The sequence below is a fragment of the Symphodus melops genome (assembly GCF_947650265.1).
Source record: "Symphodus melops genome assembly, chromosome: 11".
In the NCBI taxonomy this organism is placed as follows: domain Eukaryota; kingdom Metazoa; phylum Chordata; class Actinopteri; order Labriformes; family Labridae; genus Symphodus; species Symphodus melops.
This window is the reverse complement of record NC_136701.1, coordinates 18,014,923-18,042,231: the sequence shown is the minus strand read 5'-3', so window position 1 is coordinate 18,042,231 and position 27,309 is coordinate 18,014,923. Positions and strand designations below refer to the sequence as shown.

The 27,309-nt window shown below is 43.1% G+C and overlaps 1 protein-coding gene and 1 long non-coding RNA gene across 7 annotated transcripts in view; one reads left to right on the top strand and one right to left on the bottom strand.

Annotated features, from left to right (window-relative positions):
- rapgef6 (Rap guanine nucleotide exchange factor (GEF) 6) overlaps window positions 1-27,309 on the top strand; it is a 134,705-nt gene that overhangs the window by 49,386 nt on the left and 58,010 nt on the right. For 2 of the 6 annotated variants that reach the window (XM_079355397.1, XM_079355396.1), the window contains exon 6: window positions 936-1,079. In XM_079355397.1, the coding sequence (XP_079211523.1) occupies window positions 936-1,079 (144 nt within the window). Of the gene's footprint in view, window positions 1-295; window positions 1,080-13,699; window positions 15,040-27,309 lie in introns of those variants that run through there. The other 4 variants (XM_079355395.1, XM_079355394.1, XM_079355398.1 and 1 more) reach the window with 4 other exon arrangements.
- On the bottom strand, window positions 19,996-25,078 carry LOC306831350. The gene is made up of 2 exons (XR_013780074.1): window positions 23,116-25,078; window positions 19,996-23,085 (listed from the first exon to the last, which is right to left on the bottom strand). It is a non-coding gene; the product is annotated as an uncharacterized lncRNA (long non-coding RNA).

The window sequence follows — 27,309 nt, the reverse complement described above, 5'->3', positions numbered from 1 at the left end:
GGAAAGAAAACAAAATTCCTTTTGCAACAACATTCCGCCGCAGAGAGCCTATGGGGAATGAATTGTATGGTTGGAATTTGTGCATTGTGCTGTTTGTTTTTTTTTTTTTTTTCTGCCTGGCGAGGATACTTGAGTATTTACGGTTTCCTGGAGGAAACTGAGGGCTCAGTGTTTGCTGTGTGCGCGTGTCAGACAGTGAGAACCAGAGCATGTGAGTAAGACCGTCAGTATGCAACGTGGTGAGCAGCTGAACTCGGTCTGAAAGTCTTCAGGCTTCAGAGGAGAACAACTCTCGGCAGAGAAACAAGGAGCTGCCCCGTAGGGTGTCACCTCATTTGAAACGATTTCTTTATTCAATGTTTGTCGTACTTTCTTTCGTTCTGGATTCTTGCTCGAGAGGATATCATGTTTTGGGATCTCTCGGGACTTCTATTCAACTTTTTTTGAAAGGAGCCTTTCCCTGCTGTTTTTCCCTCCCTTCCCTTGGAATTTCCTGCTTTTATGTGTTGTTCTGATCCCGTCCTCGTGTCCGGATGAGTGTACTCCGCTGGCACCGGCTCTCTGCGCTCTGGAAGAACTGGATGTTCAACCAGGAGCCAGCAGACGAGCAGCTCCCCATCTCAGAAGAACCGGAGCCATGTAAAAAGGACGGGAGCACACTCAAGAAAGACAATTCAGATTTAGAGAAATTAACAAAACTGGAACATAAGAACAACGAATCAGAGCTGGACAACCAGAACTCTGGATTTACAAATCGAAGCTCAACTTTAAATACCCCAAAATCCGAACGGCTGAAACGTAGCTCCTCTGAGCCGTGCTCCTCCGCCTCAAACAGTGAGGATCAGTCTTCTGGCTGTTCCCACACCTCCGAAGGTTGTGGGTGCAAATCCCTTAAAAGCTGCTATTCTGAGGAGGGTGTCGACTGTGTATTGCAGGTGGATAACGGCAGCGAGGGCGACGACGGTTTTCTGCAAAGGGAGGGATCCCAACGCAGGTCCAGACGGCGCTTCAGGAGGGTCAACCCGCGGGGAGAGCGGGAACTCATAACAGACGGACAAGAACCCGGCGGATACAACACGGTAAGAGAAACAGCGTCAGCGACGGCAGAGGATTATGAAACCAAACTCTTCCCTGCTGTTTAATTTAATGCAGGTGTTAGAGATGTTGTTTAACAAAAGGAAAAATAGTCTTTCTCGCACTCCACGTTCACATGAGATGAATTTATAGAGAGAGAAGTTCGACGTCTACAAACACAATAACACTGGATCACATTGAATCATTTAACAGAGCATGTGGCTGATGAGCGTTTGTTTTTTATCAGGCTATTTTCAGAGGACTCTTTGGATTCATTTAAAGACATTATAAACTTTACTCAGACCTGCAGACATCCTGGTTGATTTGTGCCTTAGCTCTCAGCTGTTGCAGGTAAAACACGTTGAAAAAGGACATTATTTATTTAATAATTTTGATGAAATAACAACAGGTGGAGATTTTTTTTATTTTTTTTGTTATTTTTTTATGGCACCACTTTATATTTGTTACTTGCATTTGCTGTATGGAACTTAATCATTCATTGTATTGCTAAACAGATGAGGCAAACTCCCTAAAACATGATCATGTCGCCTTATAGACAGCAGCGCCCTCGTTAAGCCATGTTTTTTTTTTTTTCTTTTTTTTGCAAAACGTCTTCAGAAAGGTACCAAAGGGTCAGACCCTGTGTCCTCTGTGTGATCTTCAATCTTCAGTTTCCCGCTCCCTCCCTCTGATAGGATCACAAGGGGCCAGCCGTGTGTCAGTTACAGTTCTGACTAATCACCAGAAGCCATGCTTTCCCCCCGAAAACAAAAGCGTGCACAGACGCACAAAAACTTCATCACTTAGCTCCCATGCACGCACTTTTACCAGCTTATGTAAAAGCTCCCTGGGGTGTTACAAAGGGGCTTAATGGAGGGCTTAAAGAGTCCTTCTGCTGACCCTGTGTGACTCTTTCGTCTCTGGGCGATTGTTGCACTTTTTAAAATTACATTTCTGACCTTTGGCGTCAACACATTCCGCCACATTTGTGTGTATGAATAAGTTTATCTTTTTAAAGCAAGCAAGTGCAGTACTTCCTAAAACAACAAAAACAAGTCGCTAGTGCTAATGTGATGTCACAAAACTGCAAGATATTTATTCGTCCTGCAATGAATTGAAGCGACGAAAGTGGGCAAAATGAGCTAGAAAAGAAATCCCAGTGTTAAGACGCGGAGCACAAGATTTAAGTTCAACACTACTGTCCCTTTACGACTTCATCGAGATTCCTTTCTCTCGTCTTTTCACGCTCCTGCCGTTCAGGATTATGTCAACAACCAGGTAGGACGATATATGCTGTGACATGTGCACACCTCTCGTTGTTTTCTTTATTTTCGCTCGTGTGTCTTTGTGTGTTCCTGTCACTGCTTCTCACACGCACCTGTTGCTCAGACACAAGCAGCAAGAGCAGATCGTTTCGAGGTTGCCACACACACACACACACACACACACACACACACACACACACACACAGGCGCACTGTGGGTGGCAGATAGGAAGAAGGGGTAACTGTGGGATGAACAGATGCATGCTGGGAACAACAACAACAACTGACTGGTTAGCAAACAGCATTTGATAGTTGAGTCAGACACAACATTGGCAGGTTTCTGGGCGACTCCTGACAGTGTAAAGAAATGACTTTCATTGACGATGTGATCTGGACTTTTTCGGCATCCGCTTGTTGAAATGAGAAGATAAACATGATCTGCCTTGTTACTCACTGATTTGAGAGACATCAGAACAGCTTTATTTTGTGGTCTCTTTGATGAAGTGACTCATAATGTCAACAGCAAATTTCCCCACCATGTATGAGAGTGTTAGAACAGCGAGCAGTTGAAGAAATCCCCAGAACTTTCAGAATTGCACTTGTCTTTATCATTATTACAGATGTGCTTAAGTGTAGCTAAGAGTTTTAAATTGATGAGGTCTTTAATAGGACAATAAACAGGACCAGGAAGAAGTGTAGAGACAGCAGCACTGGACTGAGGGACTTCTTCCCAAATGTTAAAAATGAAGAGCGTAAATAATGTAACACATTATTCTGGGTTGCAGCCTGCTGCGTGCCAGACCTTTCTTTGTACCTTCCCCGAGTAAAAAAAAAAAAAAGAAAAAGAAGAGAGAGGTCTAATTTTGGCTTCCTCAGAACTGCAGTCACTCAGTCCAGAAATAGCCTCGTAGTAAAATGTGGGACTTTAACATGAGGTCATGAGCATCCTTGTGTCATGTGTCTGTGGAGGTGTCTGAAATGCATTTAGATGCGTTTGTAATGTACTTACAGCTTCATGGCTAACATCATTGAGTAAGAAGACATCTCTCTCTCTCTCTCTCTCTCTCTCTCTCTCTCTCTCTCTCTCTCTCTCTCTCTTATAATGAATAAACCAACAAAGCAAAGGAGGTGCAGCATACTGTAGGCCTCAAGTTTTAAATACAGTCCAATGTGTTTGTCCCAGACACTTAGTGTGGTTTTTCTGACTTGATTCAAAGGATCTCAGGGGCATGTCCATTTATTCATGATAAACTATAAATTAGTAGAAAGGTCTGAACTCTGTAAATGTGTATTATTTTCACATGTACTCCACACATTTCAAAATGGAAAGCTGTTTTTTTTTTTTTTATGTCTGGCAGTGGATCAGCGGATGTTGTTTAAGGGCCTTATTGAACCATTATGACATCAGTAATCCATTGTCGCTGGTGGGCACTAGTGCCTGCTCTCTCTCTCTCTCTGTCTCTCTGTCTCTCTCTCTCTCTCTGTCCCTCTCTCTCTCTCTCTCTCTCTCTATCTCTCTCCCTCTCTCTCTCTCTCTGGAGTAAATGATGGTTCCTGAACAACTGCAGAAATGAGAAGAAAATGAAGCATCTCTTGTATCCTTGGTGGATGAATACATTTCTCGTGACTTCTGCCCGTAAATCACAGTGATCAGGAAGCCTACAGAGTGTATGAGACCGACATCTTACTCATCAGATCAGATCAAGAGCTTTTCTTTATTATTCTTATTTTACATCTCCTGCTCTATGCAATAACAGATTTGTGCGACTCCCATTGATCAAGAAACCTGATTCGTCGTCCAGCAGGGCAAGAGACGGAGTGTCCTGTGCTTTCTCTCACTGCCATAACAGACCTCTGGGATTCACTAATGACAGCCTCACATGCACATGCACACGCACACACGTACATGCACACACACACGCACACACACACACACACACACACACACACACACACACACACACACACACACACAGAGAAAGTCACTTCATTAAGACATCAGATGCCTCCCTGGGTTACCATCTTCCTCTCACTGGACATGTGCAGATAGATGAACCCAGCGACTCATTTGCCTTGCAGGGGAAACCTGCTCCGGGAACCTTTTACAGCCAGGCTACTCCATGGGCCCCCCCACAATCATTAATTTAACATGAAGCAGGTTCAGCTATTTGCACTGGATGGTTCAGCACTGAATAAAATCAGCAAAGAGTAAGCTGGAGAGTTTAATACGTGGATGATATTTCACACGTCATTACCCACACTGTTTTATATGAACGTAGACAGACGTAGTGCACACACTGTAAAGCCCTGTGTGTTGAAGGCAGCTACTGCCTTTATCTTGTAGTGGAAACATTCAGAGCATGAAGTAGCATCCTTCCTCTGATGCTTCGAATCAATCCAGTGCCGCTTCACAACGGAAACACCACGTCTCTTGCAACGTCTGTGGTTAGCTAACTTCCTGCGTAGAGGCCAACATGTCTGACAGCTGCTCCTTTCCCTCCTCAAAGTCTTTTAGCATTTGTTTAACCTCTCAGGACCTGCTGTGTAGTAAGGCAGCAGCAAAGTTGAGTTTTCAAACCTGTTCTGCAAACATTGAGCACCAATCATCAGTGAACAGCTGATGAAATTCATTTAGAAAGCTGGCTATGCTTTTATCTTTTCTGCAGATATTTCCAGTTTACCAAATTTACACAATGTGTTAGGTCACTGATTGGAAATCTCGGCACACAACAAGCAACAAGATTTCTTTACAAAAACATGTCCTGACATTATTATACAAAAGATAGCCGAGTTCCGAGAATATGCAGATGTTGTAGTTTTTAAGTTAATAAGTGTTATCTTGTACTTTGCATTGTGTAAATATATAAACTACATTCACTGTGGAATAACAAGGTTATCAGTACAATTCTTGTTAGCTAACTAACTAGCTAGCCTGCTATCAAAAGTATCTGTTAGCATATATGTTGCCCAAGGGACAGGACACATTGCCATGGTAACAGCGAGTTCCACCAAACATTCTATAATTGTGGGTAGTGTAGTTCTTTATATACCATTCTTTACACCCAGGTAGCTCATAATTCTGCCTCAGATGGTTATGACATTAAAGCTAATAATCAAACACTTTTGACCCCGATAGCGTTAGCACTTTAGAAGAAGCAGAAGATATTCTTCATGAATAGCTGAGAGGAAATCCAATCGTTGATATTGACACATGCTAAACATAAGCCTGAAATGCTCATACAGAAGGGCCCCTGTTTAAGTCAGCGAATGGATGGGCTCCCTGAGGCCCCAAAACCTTCCTCTAAGCGTTACTTCATGCAATACCTGTTTATTTTACAGGAAACATTATGTTGTCATCTTTGGTGGCACCATATCAGCGTGTTTTTTTTTTGATTACATTGTACTCATCCTGTAGTCATGTTACTCAAGTTACTCTCACGTCACTGCCTATAATCGGGTTAAATCTAAAGTTGCATTCATCTTGCAGCGGGGCGAGTCATAGACATGACTCATACAGATGCGTTGTCACAGCAGTGTACACCGTGTGTGGATAGTGTTGCGATCAATCTTCCCCTCAGATTTGAAGGTCAAAATCCTGGGCTGATGTAAATCTGTAAAAAGTGATGGTGATGGACAGTGTAAAAGCTCTGGGATGTGGTGCACCAGCTTCTGTGTTGATTTGTTTCAAACGTCAATTTCCTGAGCTGATTGGAGGAACTCTCTGGTGTTGGTCTGGTTGTTTTTAGTTTTTCTTGGCACCATGTAATGATGAGATTCCCCTTTATAACCCAGGCTTTATTTCTATGGTCATACGTGTGTTTGAGAGTGAATAGGGATGATCCACTTTGTGTCAGTATAACTGCTTGTTTGGGTGTGAGTGACTGACCCAGTGTTTTTTAAAAGCTATGTAACTTTACAGTCAGTCTGTGCTTTTCTTATTGTGAGTCTTATCTCGTCATGTGTCTTCCTTCTGCTTCTGCAAAGCTCAAAACCATCAGGGCTTGTACGTTTGAAAGTCTTTTGATGCTTTATTGCACTCCTGAGCTCATCTGGTTTCATTCTATCAGAACGCAAGCAGGGCCAGCTAAACCCCAGGGGCCTCTAGCTCTGGCACCAAGCAGGGCCCCAGGGTCCCACAGAGAGCTCGGGTAGGCTGAGTAAGAGGGAAAGGATATGAATAAGGCATGCCATGAAAATGTACATTTGAATTGTGGTGCAATGCCACTGAGAGCTGCATTATTATATTTACAATAACAAAGATAGCTATCAAAATTAACTAAATATTCCCCTCATTTTTAATTAGACCATGATTATTAGCCCCTAGGCTTAGTGGTGGCAAAATGTGTCAACTTGCCATAGATAGTGAAAACCAAAACAACATACATGAAGCTCATGAGTTTAACATATTTACCAAGACTTTCTTATACTAATTATTATACATTTCGCATTTTAAACACGGAAAAGCCTAAAAGAAAAAGAAAAAGAAAACAAAAAAGTGGTGTCCTGAGGTAACTTGGCAGCCAAAACAAGGAAACGTTAAAATTCCTCCTCATATTAATCTTCACTTTAAACCCTTTTCCCTTTTTCCTGATATTGTTCCATTCTCTAAAGTCTGGTGATGTAAAAATCTTCTCAGAATCAAATCAGCAGGACACAGAGAGGACAGGATGAAGGGGGCAAGTGACAGAAGTAGAAGAAGAGTGGGAGAAAATGAGACGCCAGTCTGACACTTATATGATGTGTCGTATCAAATGAAAATCATGGGAAAGGTTTGGAAATGAGAGAGAGAAAAAAAAAAAAGAGTCCATCTCTTTGAGGAGAGACTGACATGATGAGGTGAAGAAGCGATAACCGTTGAATACTGCTCCGTGCTACGGGAGGAGGGATCAAGAGTCGACGGGGATGATGTGCTGTGGGAGGAGAAAGGAAGGTGAAATGAAGTCTGGATCGTTATGGGGGGATGACAGGTAATAAAACGAAATGAGAGGGCGTGGAGAAGAAGGGCTGGTGAGGTTCAGGGATGGATGGGGGGGGTGGGGGGCAAGGGTGAAGGTTGTGGGAAGGTCAGATGAGATTTAATGGGAGGCAGGAAGGATGGGGTGAGAGGAGAGGCAAGGTCACGAGGGGTTAAGACAGGAGAGAGAGAGAAGGAGGGAGGTCGAAGGATGGAGGAGTGCGCCGAAGGAAAACATCAAATCGGGTTAATGTCATCCGAGCAGGGTAACACATGAGACTATTTTTAACTTTCTGCAACTTTCATTAAAGTGAACTCAAGTGACAGAAGACCGACAAACAACAGACTCAGAGCTGAATCTTTTTGCAACAGAATCATTTTACCTGTTGTGTCAGACAGCAAATATGAATGTTCCCTGTATACGGTATGTAAGGTCTTTGGTCCGGTTTGCTAATGATTGCACACTTGCTAGTGTGCAGGCATTCCCTCTTCTTCAGTTTGCTCTTTTTGTTCTCCACTGAAACCTACGTGATGTGGGTATAACTTCCACTTTTTCTAACAGTGCTAATAGAAGCACATTTTCTGAACGTCGAACTTCGAAAACACAAACTAGTGAGTTACATCCAAGGTGCTACATCTATACAGTTTGCGAGTCTTGCAGCGTTAGGTCACACATTAATGTGTCAGCTGCTTATGAAGGCAAAGCTCTACTGGCCACAAGTTAAAAAAAAAAAAAATACAAAACCAAACACACAACGTTATTTTTGTTCACTCAAACAGCCGCCCCGGTCTGTTAAAGCCATCATGTGCCCTTCTAAATGACTTGTTTACATCCTCAAATTGTGACTCAGGCTCAAAATACTCAGCCCCATCTTGGACTGATGCCTTCAATACCCAAAAAAAAAAAAAAAACACAGCCCTCAGACTCCCAGAGGTGCTCCAGCTGTGCGGCTGTTCTCCTGCTGTCTCCATCCTGCCTCACACAAAGCAAATGTTCAAACACCTCTACACGTCCCAAAAATAGCCAGAGGAGTGTTATTGTGAACATGCAGTGACAGCTTGCTTTTGATCGGCATTTCCATTGGTGGACGGATGTTTAACATTCAAAAACTGTGCCAGGGAAAGTAGCTTTACTGAACACAGCCATACGTTTTGTACTTTAAAATCGTTGTCACATTATTCATCCTGCATCATCTTTTTTTTTTTTTTGCTTCCAACCAGTCTAAGGTATAATTTAAATGTGCTTTCAGGGCCTGCAGACATCCTGAACTGCGTGTGCTCCAGTGTGTAGAGTACAGTACTCCGGGCAGCACACTGTACCAGTGGGGCACTATCTGTGGCTCTTATTGCTGCTAATTTTAGGGATTACATCAGCAGCACTAAGATGACAGCAGCGTTGAACTCCACATCCTCTCTGCTTTCTTCACTCCTCCTCTTCATCCTCCTCTCTCTCTCTCCCCTCCCTGCTTTATTCCCCTCCACCTAACCTTTATTCGTCCTGCTTTTCACATGAAATATGCAGATGTGCAGACACATGGTATGCATTTATTATATCCTCCGTTCATATGAATACGCTTTCAGACAGCGTAGCCTTTGTTTCTTCCTCTTTTGTGTCATTTCTTTCCAATTGTGATTATAAATGTGTACAAATTTAAATGTAGGCCTCCCTCAGAAATTCCTGTGAAGTTTTTCTGGTTTTTAAAGAAGCAGCAGTGGATTTGTAGTTTGTTTTTGTTGTTTTTTTTCCTACAAGGCTACAATATGGAGATTAGTCTATTTTAACTGTGGAAATAAATGGATGTTGTTGTGCTCCTTGTGAAAATCTACATCCTGAGAGAAAACAAAGCCTTAACTCTTCCTTCCTAACCTCTCCTTCACCTTATCAAATCTTGTCGGCAGCCCTCTTTTCCCCTCTTTAAGCTCCACCTCCACTTCCTTCTGTTTGTTTCTACACTTCTAATCCTCTAACTCTGTGCTCAACTTTTTTTTTTTTTGTCTTTTACACTTTTGTCCTGGACACAAGTGTGTCTCATTTACCTTCAAACATTACGCAGGTCCTGACCTTCGTTGTTATTTCTAACTCTTAATGGAGATAACCCACTCATCGCTCTTTAAGAAAGTAGAAGAAGAAGACAAGGACATGTTTTCATTCATTTCTTCATGTTTGTTTATCCGTCTTGTGCACAAGGTTATAGATGCCCCTTATCCATTTATTTGGGGGGGAAACATCAGAATCAGAAATACTTTTTTTATTTCCAGAGGGAACCACGCTGAAATGATGGACTTAACGTCTGCCATACTGTCAGAGATAAAACATCAATGACTGTCTTTACGTTTCTTCGTCCCTCCTTCAGCTCCTCAGGGCTCTAATATTTCTCTCTCTGTGTCCGTGAGCAGAAGTCGGAAAAGGGAAGGGCGACTTTAAATGGCAGGAATTCCTGTCTTGTCCTTCAGACAGACGCGCGCAAACAAGCCCAAGCACGCACAGAGAAAAACAAAACAACAACAACAACAGATCAGATCAGTATTATCAGATCAGATGGCACTAAGCCCTTTTTTCGTTTAAACTGACTGACTGATCTGGACCCACTGTACACATGAAGCATTCACATCGTACTTGGCCTCTGTATTCACTCCTGAACCACCAGCTTCCACCATCATCAGCTTCCCTCTGAGACTGTAAACGTCACACACGACGCTTTTAACTTCACCTTTTATATCGTATATCTCTGGATTTGTTTCCACAAGTGTCTCGACGTGTATCGACCAAACTCGAAGAAAACAATTTGCCAAACGAATGAAAAGAAAAGTTGACCACCACACATCACAGATCTCCAGCCGGCATCCCTTCTCCTCTCTTTCTTCAAGGGATCTTTTTTTTTTGTTTTTTTGTTTTGTTTTTAGATTCCACTCCCTCCCTTATTGTTGCACAGAAGATGAGCGACGATCTCAAACCGCCTCACCTCATTAGTCGTGTCGCAGGAGAAGCAGAGGCTCTCTGTGACTCTCGTGTGACCGTGGAAGAAACACAGAGAGTGTTTCACAGCTCAGCACTTCCCTCTCTCTCTCTCTGTGTGTGTGTGTGTGTGTGTGTGTGTGTGTGTGTGTGTGTGTGTGTGTGTGTTTGTGCGTCCGTGCACACTGTTGTGTTACAGAGCCGGAGGGGCTTTAGTCAGCTGACTCTTTTTAATTAGCCTGGCAGAACTGATTAGCTGGGAGCAGAAGCTCACACATGCACACACACACGCGCACACACACACACACACACACACACACACACACACACAGACACACACAGACACACAATATGCAATTGGCCACTTTGTGCAGAAATGTGAGGGGATTCAAATAAGTGTTTGCAGTGTCCCAGGGGGGTGATTGTGTCCCGGCTGCACCGGGCCGAGTGACAAAAGAGAGACAGGACCCGCTCAGAAATCAACGAGCCATGTCACACACACACACAGACACACAGACACACAGACACACACACACACACACACACACACACACACACACACACACACACACACACACACACACACACAGACACACACACTTCTTTGGTCACTGCACCGTGATCCCAGATTCTTTTTCTAGATTTCTCCTCTTTTTTCTCTCTCTCTCACTTATCTCTCTTTCCTTCTTTCTTTCTTTCTTTTTTTTTTTTTTTTACGCACAGATACTTGACCTTTCGTGTTCTCTTCATTGTTTCTGCCTCGGGTCTCTGTCCTCACTGTCAGCTCTGTAAACACATGACCCTCCTCGCCACAAACTTCTTCTGCTCACAAAGTGCCGTCAAAAAAAACCGCACACAGATTGTTTTCCAGGAAGTGTTTCCTGTGTGACGTGTATCCTGCCCCGCTCTGGGCCGTTTTGCAGCGAAGAGCCCACACGGCGCCGCGTTTCAGTGGGCGGTGAGACATGTCAGGCGAATCAGTGCTGCGGCGCTTCCGTCACTCGCCGCTCGCCACGATGTGCTGCTACAAGCCACTCTGAGAAACGTAAATGGAAGATCATCTTGACGATTCCACAAAGTGATGAGTGGAAAAATCTTACATTTTAAAGCGCCACATGGACTTCTTGTGATCACTCTGTAATCACCGACATGATGAATGGTGCTCATTTAATTCATTCTTCAGTTACTTTGACTCAACGCTTTTTTAACTCATGACTCTTTTTTATTTTTTTGTGGATTTAGTTTATTATGGCGGCTCGTTTGGTCGGTGCCCACTTCTGAATCTGAACTCACCTGATGAATGACACTGATGCGCAGCAGAGATTGACTTCTGTGAGTCACGCGCTCGTAGCTCTTTAAAACAGCGATGGAGGTGTCTCATCAATCTTCGAGACAGGAAGCAAAATTTGAACAAAGTTGAAGCATGTGCCAACGCTTTAAAACGGAACAATCTGTACTCTTAGTATGTAATCAATAAACCTAATAGGGGTTCATTCAAACAGCTGTAATTATCGTAGCCTTTAAATGTGTATCAGCAGACTAACACATGATTAACTGAAGAATGTCCAAACTTTGAAAAGAAAAAAAATCTATTTTTTTTTCTTCTATTTTTGAAGCAATTGCAGCAGCTGCTGTGTCTGTGTGTTTCTGTGTGTGTCTGTCTGTGTGTGTGTGTGTGTGTGTGTGTGTGTATGCAGGTTTATTGGGGCTTTGACAGCAGGGGAAGGGAATGATGTAGTGCTGCGCAGTAGTATGCAAAAGGAAAAAAAAAAAAGACTGCGGATAATTCCCACCAAGAAAAACACACTCGCACATGATGACTTCTCTTCCTTCTTCTTTGTATCTGTCTAACTGACAATCTTCCACCTGTACCATCTCTCTCTTTGACCATCTCTCCGTCTATCCAACTCTGTGTCTATTTCTATCCCTCTGTGTCTCTCTCTCTCTCTCTCTCTCTCTCTCTCTCTCTCTCTCTTGTGTACATAACACTGCTCCGAAGGTTCCATGGCTCCATGTGCTTGCATCTGATTGGCTGCAGAATAAAAAGATGATGTCATTCTCAAGCGGGAGGTGCGTATCGTTTCACATAGACACACACACGCAGCACAGATGAGTGGGAAGAGATGGAGGGTAGAGATCCTGCTTCATAGCAGAATGAAAATGAGAGCAGGGGAAGAACAAGGAGGAGAGATGAACAGCTGATAATAAAAAAAAAAAAAGGAGAGAGATGATGGGATCTTCAAAAAGACTAGACAAAGACAGTGACTGACACACGATACTGAGGCAAGGGAGACGCAGGGAGCTAAGCTAATTTGAGGCCAAAATAATGAAGTAGAAGATGGTGAATTTTTTTTTTTTTTTTTTTTTTCCTTCCAAGTCAAAGGCGGGGATGAATGAGGACAGTGAGAGAGAATATAGTGATGGGGAGGGAGTGTGTGTGTGTGTGTGTGGGGGGGGGGGGGGGGGGAAGAGAGAAAGGGTGAAGCGTCTGGTAATAAGAGCTTGAATCTCTCCTCTGAGGAGGATGAGCCGTTTAAACAGCCTCTGCTGCCAGTGTGTCCCTGCGTCTCTCACGTGTTACTCCTTCAGCACCTGACACCGTCGTTTTAAGAGAAAGACGAGAAAAAAAGTAAACTGCACTTTTTTCCCTATTATTATTTCAGTGACGCGAGTCTTCACCGTCGTCCTTTTCTTCAAAAGGCTTTCGACTTGTTAAGTGTAAACCCTTCTTCCCCTTCACAAAGTGAAGCAGAGCATTAAGTCGCTGCATGAAACCGGTAAATAATAAAAAAAATAAAAAAATAAAAGCTTGTCTCCTTCCAGAGCAGCCCTCTTTAACGCCCTCTGACATCACACAGTTCTTCATGCTGATGTGAGGAAGCCTTCATTTGTTTTTTCACCAGCAGTTCTTTAATTCGTTGTCATCATTTGAACATAACCTTTTTCCTTTTGTGCAGTTGGGAAAACTTTGTCTTTCCAAACATATTTAGGTTGACTCAGTCAGCCGCTTCTGTTTCCACACCACCAGCTCAATACCTGATGGGTTTTTTTGTTTGTTTGTTTTTTCCGTAATTGTCTGTATCAGACGTCTGATCCGGGTTTACTTGTAATGTCTTCCAGCCACAGATGCCTCCTCCTTGTGTTTTTATAAACTCAGTATTACGTTTGGTGTTGTGTGAGAGATTTAGGTGCCACCCAGTGTTCTTCTTTTATGTCAAATCCTGTTCTCTGTGTTGCAAATCCTGCTTCAGAAACCTTTTTTTTTTTGGGAGGGGGAGGCGTGTTCTTTTGTCATGATGTGTTAGCTTTTGCCAAAAAAAAAAAAAAAAGCCAGCGTCTGTCTGTCTTTGTATCTGATTGGTGCTTTGTGATTTATGCCCCCCCCCCAAGACACACACACACACACACACACTCACACTCTTTTTTTTTCTTGGTGTAATTTATGCTCATAAAGGGGAGGGGGGTCGCCTCAATACACTCAGCTTTCTGTTACCAGCCAATCAATGAAGATGCTCCTTCTCTTCCCTCTCTGTCTCTGTCTTTCCCAATCCCATCTTTTTCTCTCTCTGTCTCTCTTCCACATCTGATCAGCAGCCAATCCATCTAATGCAGTTTCCCCCTGCTTCATCCGTGCCACATCCCATCCTCTCTCCCTCCCTCCCTCCGTCTCTCTCTCTCTCTCCCTGCACAGGTGATGTCATTCTTTTTCAGCTGGATTCTCCTCCCTTCTCCCTCCTCCCTTGCGCTCGCTCTCGCTCCTCCGTTTCCCATTAGCGGCTGGCTCTCTCCAGCGCAGCATCCTATCCGCCGTAGAGCTTCTCTCTCTCCGAGGGCAGGAGGAGGGGGGAGGAGGAGGAATACCGGCGCGAGGTGTCAGCGCTAACCAGGGGGAAAGGGGGAGCTTGAAGCCGGAGAGTTAAGGAGTTGGATCAGCGGCCCCTTCCCAAGCAGCTGCACTGCTGGGTACACGCCTGCACCGCCGGGGCTCTGTAGGCAGAGAGAAAGAGTTGGGAAGAGAAAAGAAGAGAGGAGTTTGACAGACGTGGGACTGTAAATGTAGAGGACAGAGAGCTGCAGGAAAATGATGGTGAGGATTTCAGGAGGTGAGAGCTGACTGTTTGGATGACTTTAAACCAGGCTCGAAGCTTCTTCCCAGGGGGCTGCAGATGCACAGACAAGCCTCTTTTTTTTTTTTTTTATCCAGTACTGGCTCAGATATTTAGGACATGAACCTCCGCTTCGTACAAAGAAGACAAAAATGAATGAATGACTTCAACATTCTTTTTTGATCTGCTGAATTTGGACGTGAACTTGGACGGCACAAGCTTCTTTGACTGTGGGATTAGTTTGAAGTATTCTGCAGGTTTTCGGCTGCTGATGCTTCATAGAAGTGTTTGAAGCTCCACTGGTGCATATTGAATGCTTCAATAGAAGAGAGAAGACTGGACAAATACATGGATTTCCCTGGACTTGAAGACTCCTTCTGTTGCGACATCTGACAGACAGCAAGCCAAATTTTACACCTTTTTTTTCTTCTTCTGCCAAATCAAATCTAAGGATTTACTTTTTTTTCCCTTCTTCTTTTTTTTTTTTTAAACCTTCTGAATAATATTCTCCGAGACGCCGACACCAGTGAATGCTCTCTTCTTTTACTTAATCTTTTATTTATTTTTTATCCTTCATCTCTTGGCGAACGAGGGGAAACTTCCCCTCACTGGCACCCTCCCTCCCGCAGAAATGGCTTTCCTGGTCCGTTGCTATGCCAACTGCTTGCAGCCGTGGTCCTCCAAAGTAAGCGATGTCGTAATCCTTTTTTCTGGCCACAGCCTCTGGCAAAGGATGCTGCTGCTGCTGCTTCTGTGTGTGCATTCAGTGTGTCTGTCTGCGAGTTACTGATAGGGTGGGGATGAGTGAATAATATTGATTTAAGTAAAAAAAAAAAAGAAAAGACAAATATTCAATTTGTCTGCTGCCTTTTTTTCCTTTTAATTTGGATTTTAACGGCTGTGTCCTGAAAAACACTGATAACAGCTTCTTACGCTTCAACAACCCCGAAAGGGAACGATAAATTAAAAAAAAACCATCAAAACAAACAACAAAAAATAACCTGCACTGTCTTTACAAAGGATTTGAAACAAGCAGATTCTTCTCGTCATCATGTGTAAAGGCTTCGTGCCTCGTACGTAGCTCCTCATGTTTGCAGAGGGTTGAATTACCTGAGAAAGTCAACTGACGCAGTCTCCGTGTCCGTACATTTCCCCGTGCTCTGTGAGGTCAGACTTTTAATGCATCGAAGATGTTGGGAGATTTATCCCCCCCCCCCCCCCCCCCCTCATCGTTCCTCACTCCAGCTGCAACGTTACCGACTCTTCAAAAGACACCCTGATTTTGAAGCTTTCCAAAAATAACTTTTAAAAAGCTCAGCTGCTCATTTCCCCGGTGGCTGGTTGTTGTATTTTTAAAAGCTTTAAACTTTGTTGTTGAAAGAGTCGTCTCTGGAGGAAAGCAGAGATGAGAGACGTTGGGAGCACAGTTTGCAAACAAAGGTTGCACTATTTAAGGCACGCACGTCTATGAATAGTTGTATCACTTCACGGGATGAATGAATTCATTATTGCTATTAACTCGGACACAAAAACTCAGCAGATTCCGTGACGAGTCGTGAAGCCTCCGGCCTGTTACGTGAAGTGCGTCTGTATCAGCGACGACATCTGATGGACATTTTCTCGTCTTTTCAAATATCTCACACGCGTGTCGCTGAGTGTGTGTGTGTGTGTGTGTGTGTGTGTGCGCTCTCTCGTCTGTTGGCTCCCAGGAGTCTGTAGAAAACCGAAGACGATGTAGCCGTGTGTATAATTAACAATTTGACGTCCTACTTTTGGTTGCTCAGAATAGTGGAACAGAGTTAGTCCGGCCTTCAGCCAACTTCTCCGTGAGGCAAGTGAAGCAGCTACTCTGCAGATGTTTGTCTTTGATGGGCTCTTTTCCACTTCTTCTTCTTCTTCTTTCGTTTTTTTTTTTTCTTTCTTTTTCACGTTCCAGCTGAAGTTCTGGATGATGAAATGTATCACCTGAGTGACAACGTGATTGAAAGCGTCTACAGTATATCTCGCTGGTCGTCCTTCATTATGAGAGGAGGATAGATCCCTACGTGTTTGTCTCTTTGGGAGCGTCTGTCTGAGGGGCTGAACGCCTCTGAGATGTTTGTCTTCATTGTGTGTGTGTGTGTGTGTGTGTGTGTGTGTGTGTGTTTGTGTGTGTTATAAGTAATAATTAGCTCTCTTGGGATGAAAGGGGATAAAGTGAGAAGATGTTCAGCGTACTGTAGTACATTAAGTCTGTGCCAAACATAGTCACACAACAGAAATACCTACTATTATTACTCATCCTTATTGCTCTTTAAATTTTTAATTTTTTTTTTATTTTTTTTTTATCAGGATTCAAATAATGCATGAATCTGTGATTTCTTGTAAGGAGTCAAATGTCACTGCAGCTGAAGAAAACCAGGTAAAGCTCGTACTGAAACACATTTAAACTGCTGCTGAGCACTTTGATCCAAATCTTCTTATATTTCTGGGCAGTGAGTCTGACTTTATCACTTTCCTCTGTCAGACACTTTGTTTTAATCTGAAGACCTCGGACCAGTTTTTTTGGGGGTTTTTTCAGCCAGTCCAAATATTCCCATTTGATGTTTTAACCTCTGAAAACGTGAATATAGATTCACACTGATATTGAACAGGGATGCTGACATGACCATAACTAGAATATTCGCTGGGCCATTTTTCATTTAAGAAAGGTAAAAAAATCCTCTTTTCAGAACACGCTGTTGGGATTTTTGTAATTGCCAATCTCTGTTTGATTACTTGTTTAATCTCTAAATGACACAAAATGATGAAAAGGACATTTTACCAGCTCTTAAAGTCCACACTGCTGTCTTTTTGTTGAAATATCAGTAAAATGAACAAATAGCGATTTAATTAGTATCCCATTAGACAAATGGGAAAACAGGCTGAGAGCAGCGAATTTTGAGTATTTTTGCTGCAAAGTGATGCAAACAATAAATCCATTATCAGAAGAAAAAAAACCCCTGCAGGTTCTTCTTTCTGTGGATCAGGTTGTAGTTTAATATTCAGCTGTGCACATGAAGTGACCTCAGTCGTGTCCTCTGTCTTCTCCGTTCTTGTTGCTTGCCACGTACTGATCCTCATATATATCGATAATGATGTTCACTTTTTCACTCATCATTCTTCAAAGTATCATCGCAATTCATTTCCAGTGCAGTTGTTGACCTCAGTTGTCGGTTTTGTGCTCTTTAACATTTTCAGCGTAGCTCCAGTTTGTTGCTACATTTGGCACTTTGACGATCTCAGCTCCGTGTTATTACTGGTCCGTCCGTGCTGCCTGAGTTCAGCTCATTCATCAGTCTGGAGCCATGAAGGTTTTCTCTTCCCCCGTTTGAAGTCTCTCATTAATTGGCCGGCGTCTGTGATGAGGCTACCTCTCACAAAGGTTAATTAACTTTCCTTCTTTTTCCTCCCATTAGGTAACACGTGCTCCGTCTGGAGAAACAGTCGCAATCAAAAAAAAAAGAAAAGTCAGGGTTAGAAAGGAAAAGTGGCAGAGTGGAAGACGAGAGCGCGAGGGTGGTCTGTGAAGGGATTTGTAAATCCCTGCAAAGGTTTTGTGAATTCATTCAGGGCTCTCTGGGAAAGAAGGACGAGGAGCGGGAGGAAGACGAAAGAGCAATCCTGGAGCGTGAAAAGAGCGAATGAAGAGAGACGGGGAAAGAAAAACACATTAGTTAGAAGGAGGCAGCCAGGTTTATTTCACTTGAGGTTTTCACAGTCTTATCGCTGACTTGCTTCTCCGAATGGCGGCCAATTATTTTCTCCAGAAGTGGCTTTCTTTTGATCGTTATTTTTGCCTGGTGCGCACTGGTTGGGATTGGTGATCATTCTTCACTGCAGGGAGTCTGGCTTTATCTTGAATGGTTCACCAGCTCTTACACCTACCAGTGCATCTCATTGTGAATCTTCATTCTAAACATATTTATTTCCAATTATCATCCGACATGTATTTCTGGGTCGTTAAACTCACTAGTTGACCTACCGCAGCATTTTAAAGGTATAAGATGTCTCTTAAAAAGTCGTAGGCAGCATCTTGCTGTTTGATTTATTTGGATCTCTTGGTTTTACTTCTCTACAGGGACTCTGCTGCTGCCAACAGTCTCCTCTACTGCCTTGTTTACTACACACTTTTAGTATAACCCTCCAGGCTGATCTGCTATAGAAAGCAAACAGTTTATTTTGCCATTTAGGCACTTTTTTTTTTCTTCTTTTTTTTTCATTGCTTGCACTCATCTAAAATTCAGCCCTTACCATATAGCATGTCATACTCTCCTGCTCTACTTTCTAACGTCAGAGGATAGTTATTGAAATATCGACTCTGTGGCTGGAAATTTGGCATCGGATGACAGACAGGGAAATGTAGGCCAGTGGAGCTGCTCTGTGGGGCCGGCGGGTTCTTTTTCTCCTGATGCACTGAGTACTTATGAGGCCTGGGTTTATTTACATGTCTAATAAACAACACAGAGTCTTAAAAAGGGACTTCTTGATTGGAGAGCGCTTCTCGGCCTCTTTAGGAGGCTTTCAACATCTTGCTTACATTTATAGTTCTATTGTGAGGTGTTTATAGGCCGACTGTCCCTTTAAATCACATCCTGCTCATCCCAGTGGAACACAACCTCGGTCCATATCCTCCTCCCGCTGCTGCAAGACTTGTCAAAATGTTCTGCTGCTGAACTCTCTGACCCTCCCTGCTGCCAACATGGGACTCGCAGAGCTCTCTCAGCTTCTTCTTCTTCTTCTTCTTCTTTTTTTTTTTTTACCCACTTGTATGTTTTCTCCCCGCACTTTTTCGGTCTCTTTTTTTATAGAGACAAAGGGACTTCTATCCTTTACTACTATGTGTTCATACCCTCTTCCTCCCACACCCTCTTTTTTCTTTCTCTCTCCATCTATTATTTAAACGTCAATAATGGGGCCTGTTGTTGTTGTTGTTGTTGTTGCCAGCTTGATGCTGCAGTTGTAGCCGCCCTGCTGAGCTGTATCCTCACTCATGTGCCGCTTCCTCTCATATCAATCACACCGGCTCCGTCTTAAACCATCTGCATCCTCACTTGTCAAACCTTTGCTCTCTGCTCCTGCACCAAACGGCACCCATTACTTCTCACCCTTCCAGATGCCTCGTGTTTCCTGCACCCTCCTGTTTTCTCTCGAGCTTCTCTCTCTGTTGTGATGCCTTACAATGAACTTGAAGACACATTTCAAAGTCGGTCTGATGTAGAAAATGTTGGTATGAATTGGAAATGTCACTGTTTCGAACATCTCTTCTGCAAGTAGAAATGACAAATAGCGACAGATTCTTCCTTTTTTTTTCTAGACATTTTGTCGTGTCGAATTTGAACAAATCCAACATTGTCACTTTAGGAATGAATGTGGACGCTGATTTTGGACGCGTACTCGGCTTTAAGACGTTAAACCAGTCCATTGACATTCAATCACCTGCTTCACCTCTCCTGGAGCCCTTCTTAAAGCAAGCCACCCAATCAGTCTCCACACCCCCAACCAAAAGAAAATACACAGCAGACCCATAGTTTGACTCCAACACATGTAAATTATTCATAAATGTGTTCCCAATGGTTTTTCTTTCTCTTGTATGTGCTCAATTTTTTTTTTTTTTTTAATATTTTGTTTATGCTTCTAAGCATTTTCTTCAAAATACAAAAATTATTGTCGGGGTCATTCTGATACAGATAGCCGTTTGTTTTTGGCTGCATACTTCTAAATTGTGGTACTTACATGTACACTCCTAAATGCACCAATCTGCTTCCATTATTTTTAAGTCCCTAAAAAAAAAATCAAAAGTTTCAAGTAAATTCCCATGTGTCTACATCTAACAACAACAACTGAGCTAATAAGCACCAGCTAGCTCAAAGTGTTTTAATGGTATTGAATGGGCAGCGAATATTGACTGATACTTAAGTCTGGCTCACTCTTATGTCTCTTCGTGTCATGCTTTTTTTCTGATTGGAGGATTTGCATGAAACACAAGCGTGTCATTTGGTTTAGAAATAATTGCAAAGTTCTTGGCAGAGTGCAGCGGGTCCAGACTCCAGGTCGACCCCTGGCTTCGGCATTTGCGAGACCCTCTGCAATCAATGGGCCTTGAAGACTGTTGGCGTAAACAGTTTGTGTCGGGGCCATGCTGTGTTGAATAGTAATGCAGGGGCGGTAGTGGTCTTCGAGTTAGAGCAGGGTGATGGATCCGGTGCCAAGGCTTGGAAGGGCAAGGCTTGGCAAACAAGATGGACAGGTAGACAGACATAGCGTCTGGCATATCCAAATAGGTGTCAGTCTTCACCACCGTCTGACGAGACATGCACCAAAAAACAGAAACTATGTTGTATAAACTCGTGCAGGACAAAACCAGAAAACTCTCTTATTGGTTTCCATTCATAATAAATCTAAACAAATCACAAATCAAATCAAATCCTCAACACATTTTCTTCTCCACAAATCAGTGTATTTTATTTAAGCAGCTAGGTACTGTATTTGTTTGAAGCTGCAGTAAGGGGTATACCATTTATCATCAGGTCAGATAAAGTAGATGGCAACATTAAACTGCTGAACCTCTATTAAGTGGACGAAGGAGATTCATCATTCGTCAGTACAGTCTATTGACCCTTTTTCTCATCGCTCTGGCTTCATGCCCGCATGATGCTACGAGTCTGAGTGTGAGCGAGAAAAAGTAACACATACGAATAAATCCTGGTAAATTATGCTTGGTTTTGCTGCGAATTAAGATAAACAATAAAGTAGCAGAATCAAACCCTGTTTCAGCATCTTTATAATTCTGTATATTGATAAATAAATAAATAAAAAAATGTTGGCCCCACCAGGTTGCAGATAGCTATCAAGGCGTGAAATGGTCTTCTGCATCATCGGATCACTGGGAGGAAATGGCAGGTGCCATTAAAGGAGCATTAGATGGTTACACTGTGGCTCCCCAGGTACCTGAACATGTTGACAGAACTATTTCTGTGCACTAAGAGGATGACCTTTGCCAGGTGATGTAATGGCACAGCCTCCTCACCTCGGCCTTAGCGGATTTACTTTGACCTCGAGACCACAGACGCGCTGATTGATGGACTGACACAACTCACACAGGGTGTCAAGGTGATGTGGCCTTTGAGTCGTCGAGATGGGGAGATGCTCGAGACGAGGGTATGAGGAGAGAGAGAGTGAAGAGGGGGAAGACAAAGGAAGAAAACAGAGAGTTGGAGGAGGAGAGTGTGAGTGAAGGAAACAAGAGAGGAAAAGAGAAATGGGGGAGGCGGGAGCTTTCAGCATGCCTAGGGAGGTCTAGGATATCATATACACAGGAAGTATGGGTGATAAAGATCAATATGGGTTGCATTAGGCCAGTGCTTGTCCACCATAGCCTCCCATAAGTCATGAATTACTATTCAGGCTTTTAAAGGAGGAAAAAAAAATCCAATTTAAACACATCCTTCCAAAATCCTCTTCATACACTAATGTGGCCACTTTGTCAATAAGACATAAAAAAAAAAAAAAAATCTTTATCATATTGTTCATCAACACAACACAATTTAAGTATTGCTGGCTTTCAACTAAGCTTCAAAAATTCTGTGAAAATTGTGTAAAGGATAAGGCTCAGGATAAAAGGGGAGCTGATAATCCGTTATAGATCAAACATTTCAATCTGCTTGACGGTGTGACAGGAAAGACAATCAGTGTTTTCAGATTACCCGACTACCTGGAACACGGCAGAAGTGATCGATGCAACCTCCGTTCAGCATGTTGCAGATAAGGTGCAGACATTTTGCAGGTGTTACGCCGCAAAGGAAAAAAAAAAAAAGTATTGCATTGAAGTTGTTCAATGCTAACCAATAGTTTCTGTGACTACAATCAGCCATAGGCAGAAAACCTCGATGTCTCAGACATGATGGTATAACATGGAACATCAGACCACCATTTAAGCAGCTTGTTAACTTTAAGCAGATTTTGAAATAACATAATCAATCTTTCTTTGACATGTCAATATTAACTCATCCGAAGTACGAGCGGACGAGAATTTAGAGCTTCGATTCATTTCGGGACTAAATGAAAGTTCCGGAATGTGAATGGATCTGTTTTTCGGTTCAGTTCATTTGAAATAAGCGTGGTGCAGCAGCAGCATCTCACCCAAGAACGCTCCCCTGATTTTTAATCTTTAGTTTCAGGAAAATGTAAGTTAGCAAAGTGCCCGCTACGACGTGAAGAATCTCACCCGTTGAATGGAGTCACTAAGTAGTCCTATTGGAACTTTACCTTTTCTGTTCAAAGGCACGTTGTTGGCAGCTGATCTTGGGGATTTGACCAGCTATCCCACAGCTCCATGACTGTCCTCTATCTGGAAAAAAAAGGCCATATGCACACGCTCTTATTGCAGATAATGGTCACAGGCGACTATCATAGAAATTGCTCATGGTTGAACAAACGTAACCTTTTGACAGCAAACTAAGAAAAAAAAAAACTGCTTTATTTGATCCTTTCAGTGGCGTACAGTGGCATAAAGGAGCCAGTGTTGTGTCCTGAATGGTATAATTACTGTCCATTAGCTATGATAGGCTGAAATTTCAAAGAGAAAAGCCCACTCAGGCCCTTTTTACATTAACATGCCCGGGCTGCTCGACATAAATGGACTGAAAGCGAGGCTGCTTATTTGGAGATGTACTTTAGCCTTTGTGCACAAACGCACAAACAATCCCCTTGTCTTCACACACACACACACACACACACACACACACACACACACACACACACACATGCATTTGACCTTATACATTGCTTTCATCTCACTCTTACATGAAGTTTAACGCCCACTTATGCATCAACACACACGAGCTTAGAGATACTTGCAGTATTACGCTCATGCATAAAGTACATGTGCCCATACGAATACATTATTCCTGCTCACTTTATAAATGCAGACCACACCCACCAGATCTATGTCAGTCATGAGCTGCTACCCCCACTTATACACACACACACACACACACACACACACACACACACACACACACACACACACACACACACACACGTTTGAGTGCTGATATGTCAGCCACCCATAGCCCCCACCCTCCCAATTTCCCTTGCTCCCATTATCTCACTGCTATTGATCCACATCCCCTCCTCCGCCTGCCACGGCCAAAGAGCCTTTACTGGGTAATTTTCAAGGGCATTTTTAAAATCATGATGGTATGGATGGGAGATTGCTCAGTAGGGGTGTTTGTGAATGTGTGAGCCACCTCTCACCTCTCGTTTCTATCCTGAGTATTCATTAATACACTAAATTCCTTTTTAACACGACTGCACATCTGCCATGTGTGAATGATCATGAATTGAAACATCACAGAGAGAAGGTTTTTTTGTTTTTTTTTAAAGCATATATATACATAAAGCACCAGTGTAGCTCATATCTAGCAGCCGCTCTTGGTTCAAAGATTTTTTCTTTTTCTTTCCCCCCCAGGTAAAATAATGAAATGTTTTATAGGCGTTAGAGTTCAGGAATGGTGTTAGGTCGCTGGGCACACACAAACTTAATTTCCTGTCCAGCCGATGCTTCAGAAATTGTGGACTCGCTGTCTGGACTGAGGTGAGTGGGCCGACGGAGGGGAACAGGAGCCAACATTAACAAACAGAACAGAAGAGAACCAGAGGGTAGGGCTGCCCCTGCACCTGGCCCCTGGGTCAACCTGTAGGGGGTGCTTGCTGCATGTGTTGTGTTTGTATTTGTGCAGGAGTGTGGGGTCGGGCTGCAAAGCAGGAAGCATCTGTTAACAGAGGGGAGCCAGGAGGCACCGAGCTGTCTTTATGTTACCGTGCACTAATGTGTGTGTTAGTGTGTTTATGCATGCCTGCGTGCATACACTACGAGTTGTATCAGAGCTGAAGCCAAGTGTTTGGCCTTCCCTCCTGCATCCGGCAGACCTAGCCATGGCCCACCTTCCTCAGGGGCCCAGACAGAGACGCCTTGCAACTTCCTCTTGCACACGCACACACGCACTCAAAAACGCAGACACACACACACACACAGAACAAAGAAGAGTTGACGTTGAACTTAATCAAGTGAATGCTTCCTTGTAAACACATATTTGATAGACCACCCAAAAAAAAACATGATGACATTTTTTTCCCCACCAGTATATCTTCTCAAAAGTTGCATATTTAAGCATATTTGACAGTGAGTCAAAGCATACAGAACGCACAGGGCCAAAACAGTAGCATTTAAACATTGCAGATTATCGTTTTCTCTTTTTTCTCATTGTTTAATGGTATCAAGTAAAACTAAAAAAGTCTCTTATGTTGCGGTATGAAAGTTTATTCATGCTGTTCTCTCACATCTGGAAGAAGAAGGAGAGGTCGTGGTCGTGAAAGGAAGATGAATGAGATACGGAGGAGAAAGAATAGGCCGTCATAGTGGATTGTAAACATCTAATGTATTACAATCTTAGTGAAAAGCTGACTCGGTTTGGCTCCGCTCTCCATAGAAACAACATTACAAAACTGAAAAAGTTCAGTGAGTCTTAAATGTTCGACCTGAAACATTTGGCACTCAGAGCAGCCGCTTTGGATCCGTTGAGCGTTTCATCACCCAGGTGTTTAAACGAGTGAAGGACGCAGGACAGACGGGGCTGTTGCAGGTTCAATATCACTTTCAGAAAACATCTTGCACTGTTTGGAAACAACCACCATCTGCTTCCTGCCACCACTCACAAACTCATCGACACACGCACACACACACACACACACACACACACACACACACACACACACACACAAACACAAACACAAACGCTCCCTTTATATACCAACTGGGAGGTATATCCACTAAAGGCAGCTTGTAATACAGTCAGACCTCTTCAGTCCTCCAGAGAAGAATACTTGACTCTGCAGGGGTGCTGACCCATACTAATTACCTTCTTCACTGTGTGAGCCGCCACAGCTCTGAATGAGTGCTCATTCAGAGCTGCGTGGCATGAATGAACCTCCGCTGCAGCCAAATAGAGCTGCTAATCGCCGAGAGAATTCAGACTTGCTCAGATGTAGGGCGTGTAGGGCTAAAGCTTGATGCTGTGTTTTAAGGGTTCTTTATTATGGCAGGGTTAAAATCAATGGTGTTGATTATTGACGCTTGTAGTTGTTACACAGCTGTCTAATGGCAATGAATTCCACAAACCCTCCTTTACATATTCATCGGCTAAAGCCAGGCTCTCTTTATTTATTTATTTTTTTGATGATATCAGCCTCGTAAAACAAAAGGTACAACTCGACTTTAGCTGACAAATAACTTTATTTCTACTTTCTAAGCTCCAATGAATGTGGCTAAAGCCTGAAGGAGAGCTACATTTGGTTGTATACACAATTAGATGAATGACTTATTTATGACTTGAAGCCAAAAGGTTCAGGATCCAGACTTTCCTTGGAACTTGACATCTATCTGGATATTGTTCTTGATGCTAACGCCTTCCTTCCTTGTATTTCTGTTTAGACTTTATCTGTCCTACCTTGGCTCCCTCTATGGGCTCCCTCCCCTGCATCTCTTTCCTCCGTCACTTTCAGACAACCAGGGCAAAAGTCAAAGGGCCTCTGGCAGTGTTGGTGACAGTGCCATTCAGCATCCTGTCCGTCACTACACTGGCACAGAGTGGAGATACTGCCAACAAATGGCTGTTCAACCAATATTCAGGCTTATCTGGCACTCGCCTCGCTCTCTCTTTTCAGGCATACAGTTGCCAGCCAATGATTGTTGAACTTTGTACACCCTAAAGCAGTCCCTGCCAAATCACAGGATGAGGTTTTTTTTTTTTGGTTTTTTTTTAGAGTTATTCATTAAATGTGTTTCAAAGCACAATACCCACCTTTGCTTACAAGCTGCCACACTTTCGGTGTCCAACCCTTTGTGTTTCATTTTCTCTTCCAAAACATTGTTGAGCGTATGTTTGTGAATAAAGCACAGCGGAGAAGACTCGCAGGATGGCTAGGTTATGTGTCATTTATTTACGTCAGTACAGTTAGACCAGGGGAAGTGTCGCTTGATGCAAACTCGTCTCGCGCTGTGATAGCATCAGTTTGACGTGCGCTGAACTTGACACAGAAGCTGCCAAAGATCCACAGATTAAGTCAAGTAAACACTTTGAAGTTGAGTGGGCGCAGAATCCTCTCAGAGGCCGAGACACTTTGAATTGTTGTCCCTGTTTGACCTGTTCGAGGGGGCGGCAGTGACTCAAGTCCTGGTTCAAGTCCTGGTGGGGATCAAATCTAGAAATTTGGATAGTAGCTGGAGAGGTGCCAGTTTTCCTTCCTAAGCACTGCCAAGGTGCCCTTGAGCAAGGCACTGTACCCCCTCCCACACTAACTGACCAGCTCATTGTGGGCAGCCCCCTCAATCCGACATCTCTATATTAGTAGAAGTCCATAGGATCACGTTTGTAAATCAGTGTGTCAAACAGAATTACAAAAAAGAATTTCCCCTTGTGGTATTGATAAAGTAGTTCTTTTTACCTCAACCAGGAAGTAACCCGGATCCTACACTTCCCAAAATGCAACACAATAGTATTTCTTAAGACCCATCACTGTGACATCACCATGATCTCAGACATTTTACATTCTTCCTAACCATTTTGTCCTGTTGTTACCAAATAACAAAAAAAGGACAACGTATTTATATATACATATAAAAAAAACTTCAATCATGAAAGTAGAACATCACTATTATGTAAAGCAGCAGTGATGTATTCTGGTCTCCTTGTTCCCTGTAAATAAGAGCTGCCTTTTACAAAGCAGAGCTGGCAGGATGTGGAGGTTTGGCAGACAGAACTGAGGACTTCTTGCTTATGTGTAAACTGTGTAAACAGATTACTTCATGTGATCCCCATCCAACTCTCCCTGCACTTTTTTTTTAATGTCCTTTTCTCTGTGCTATGTCTGCCTT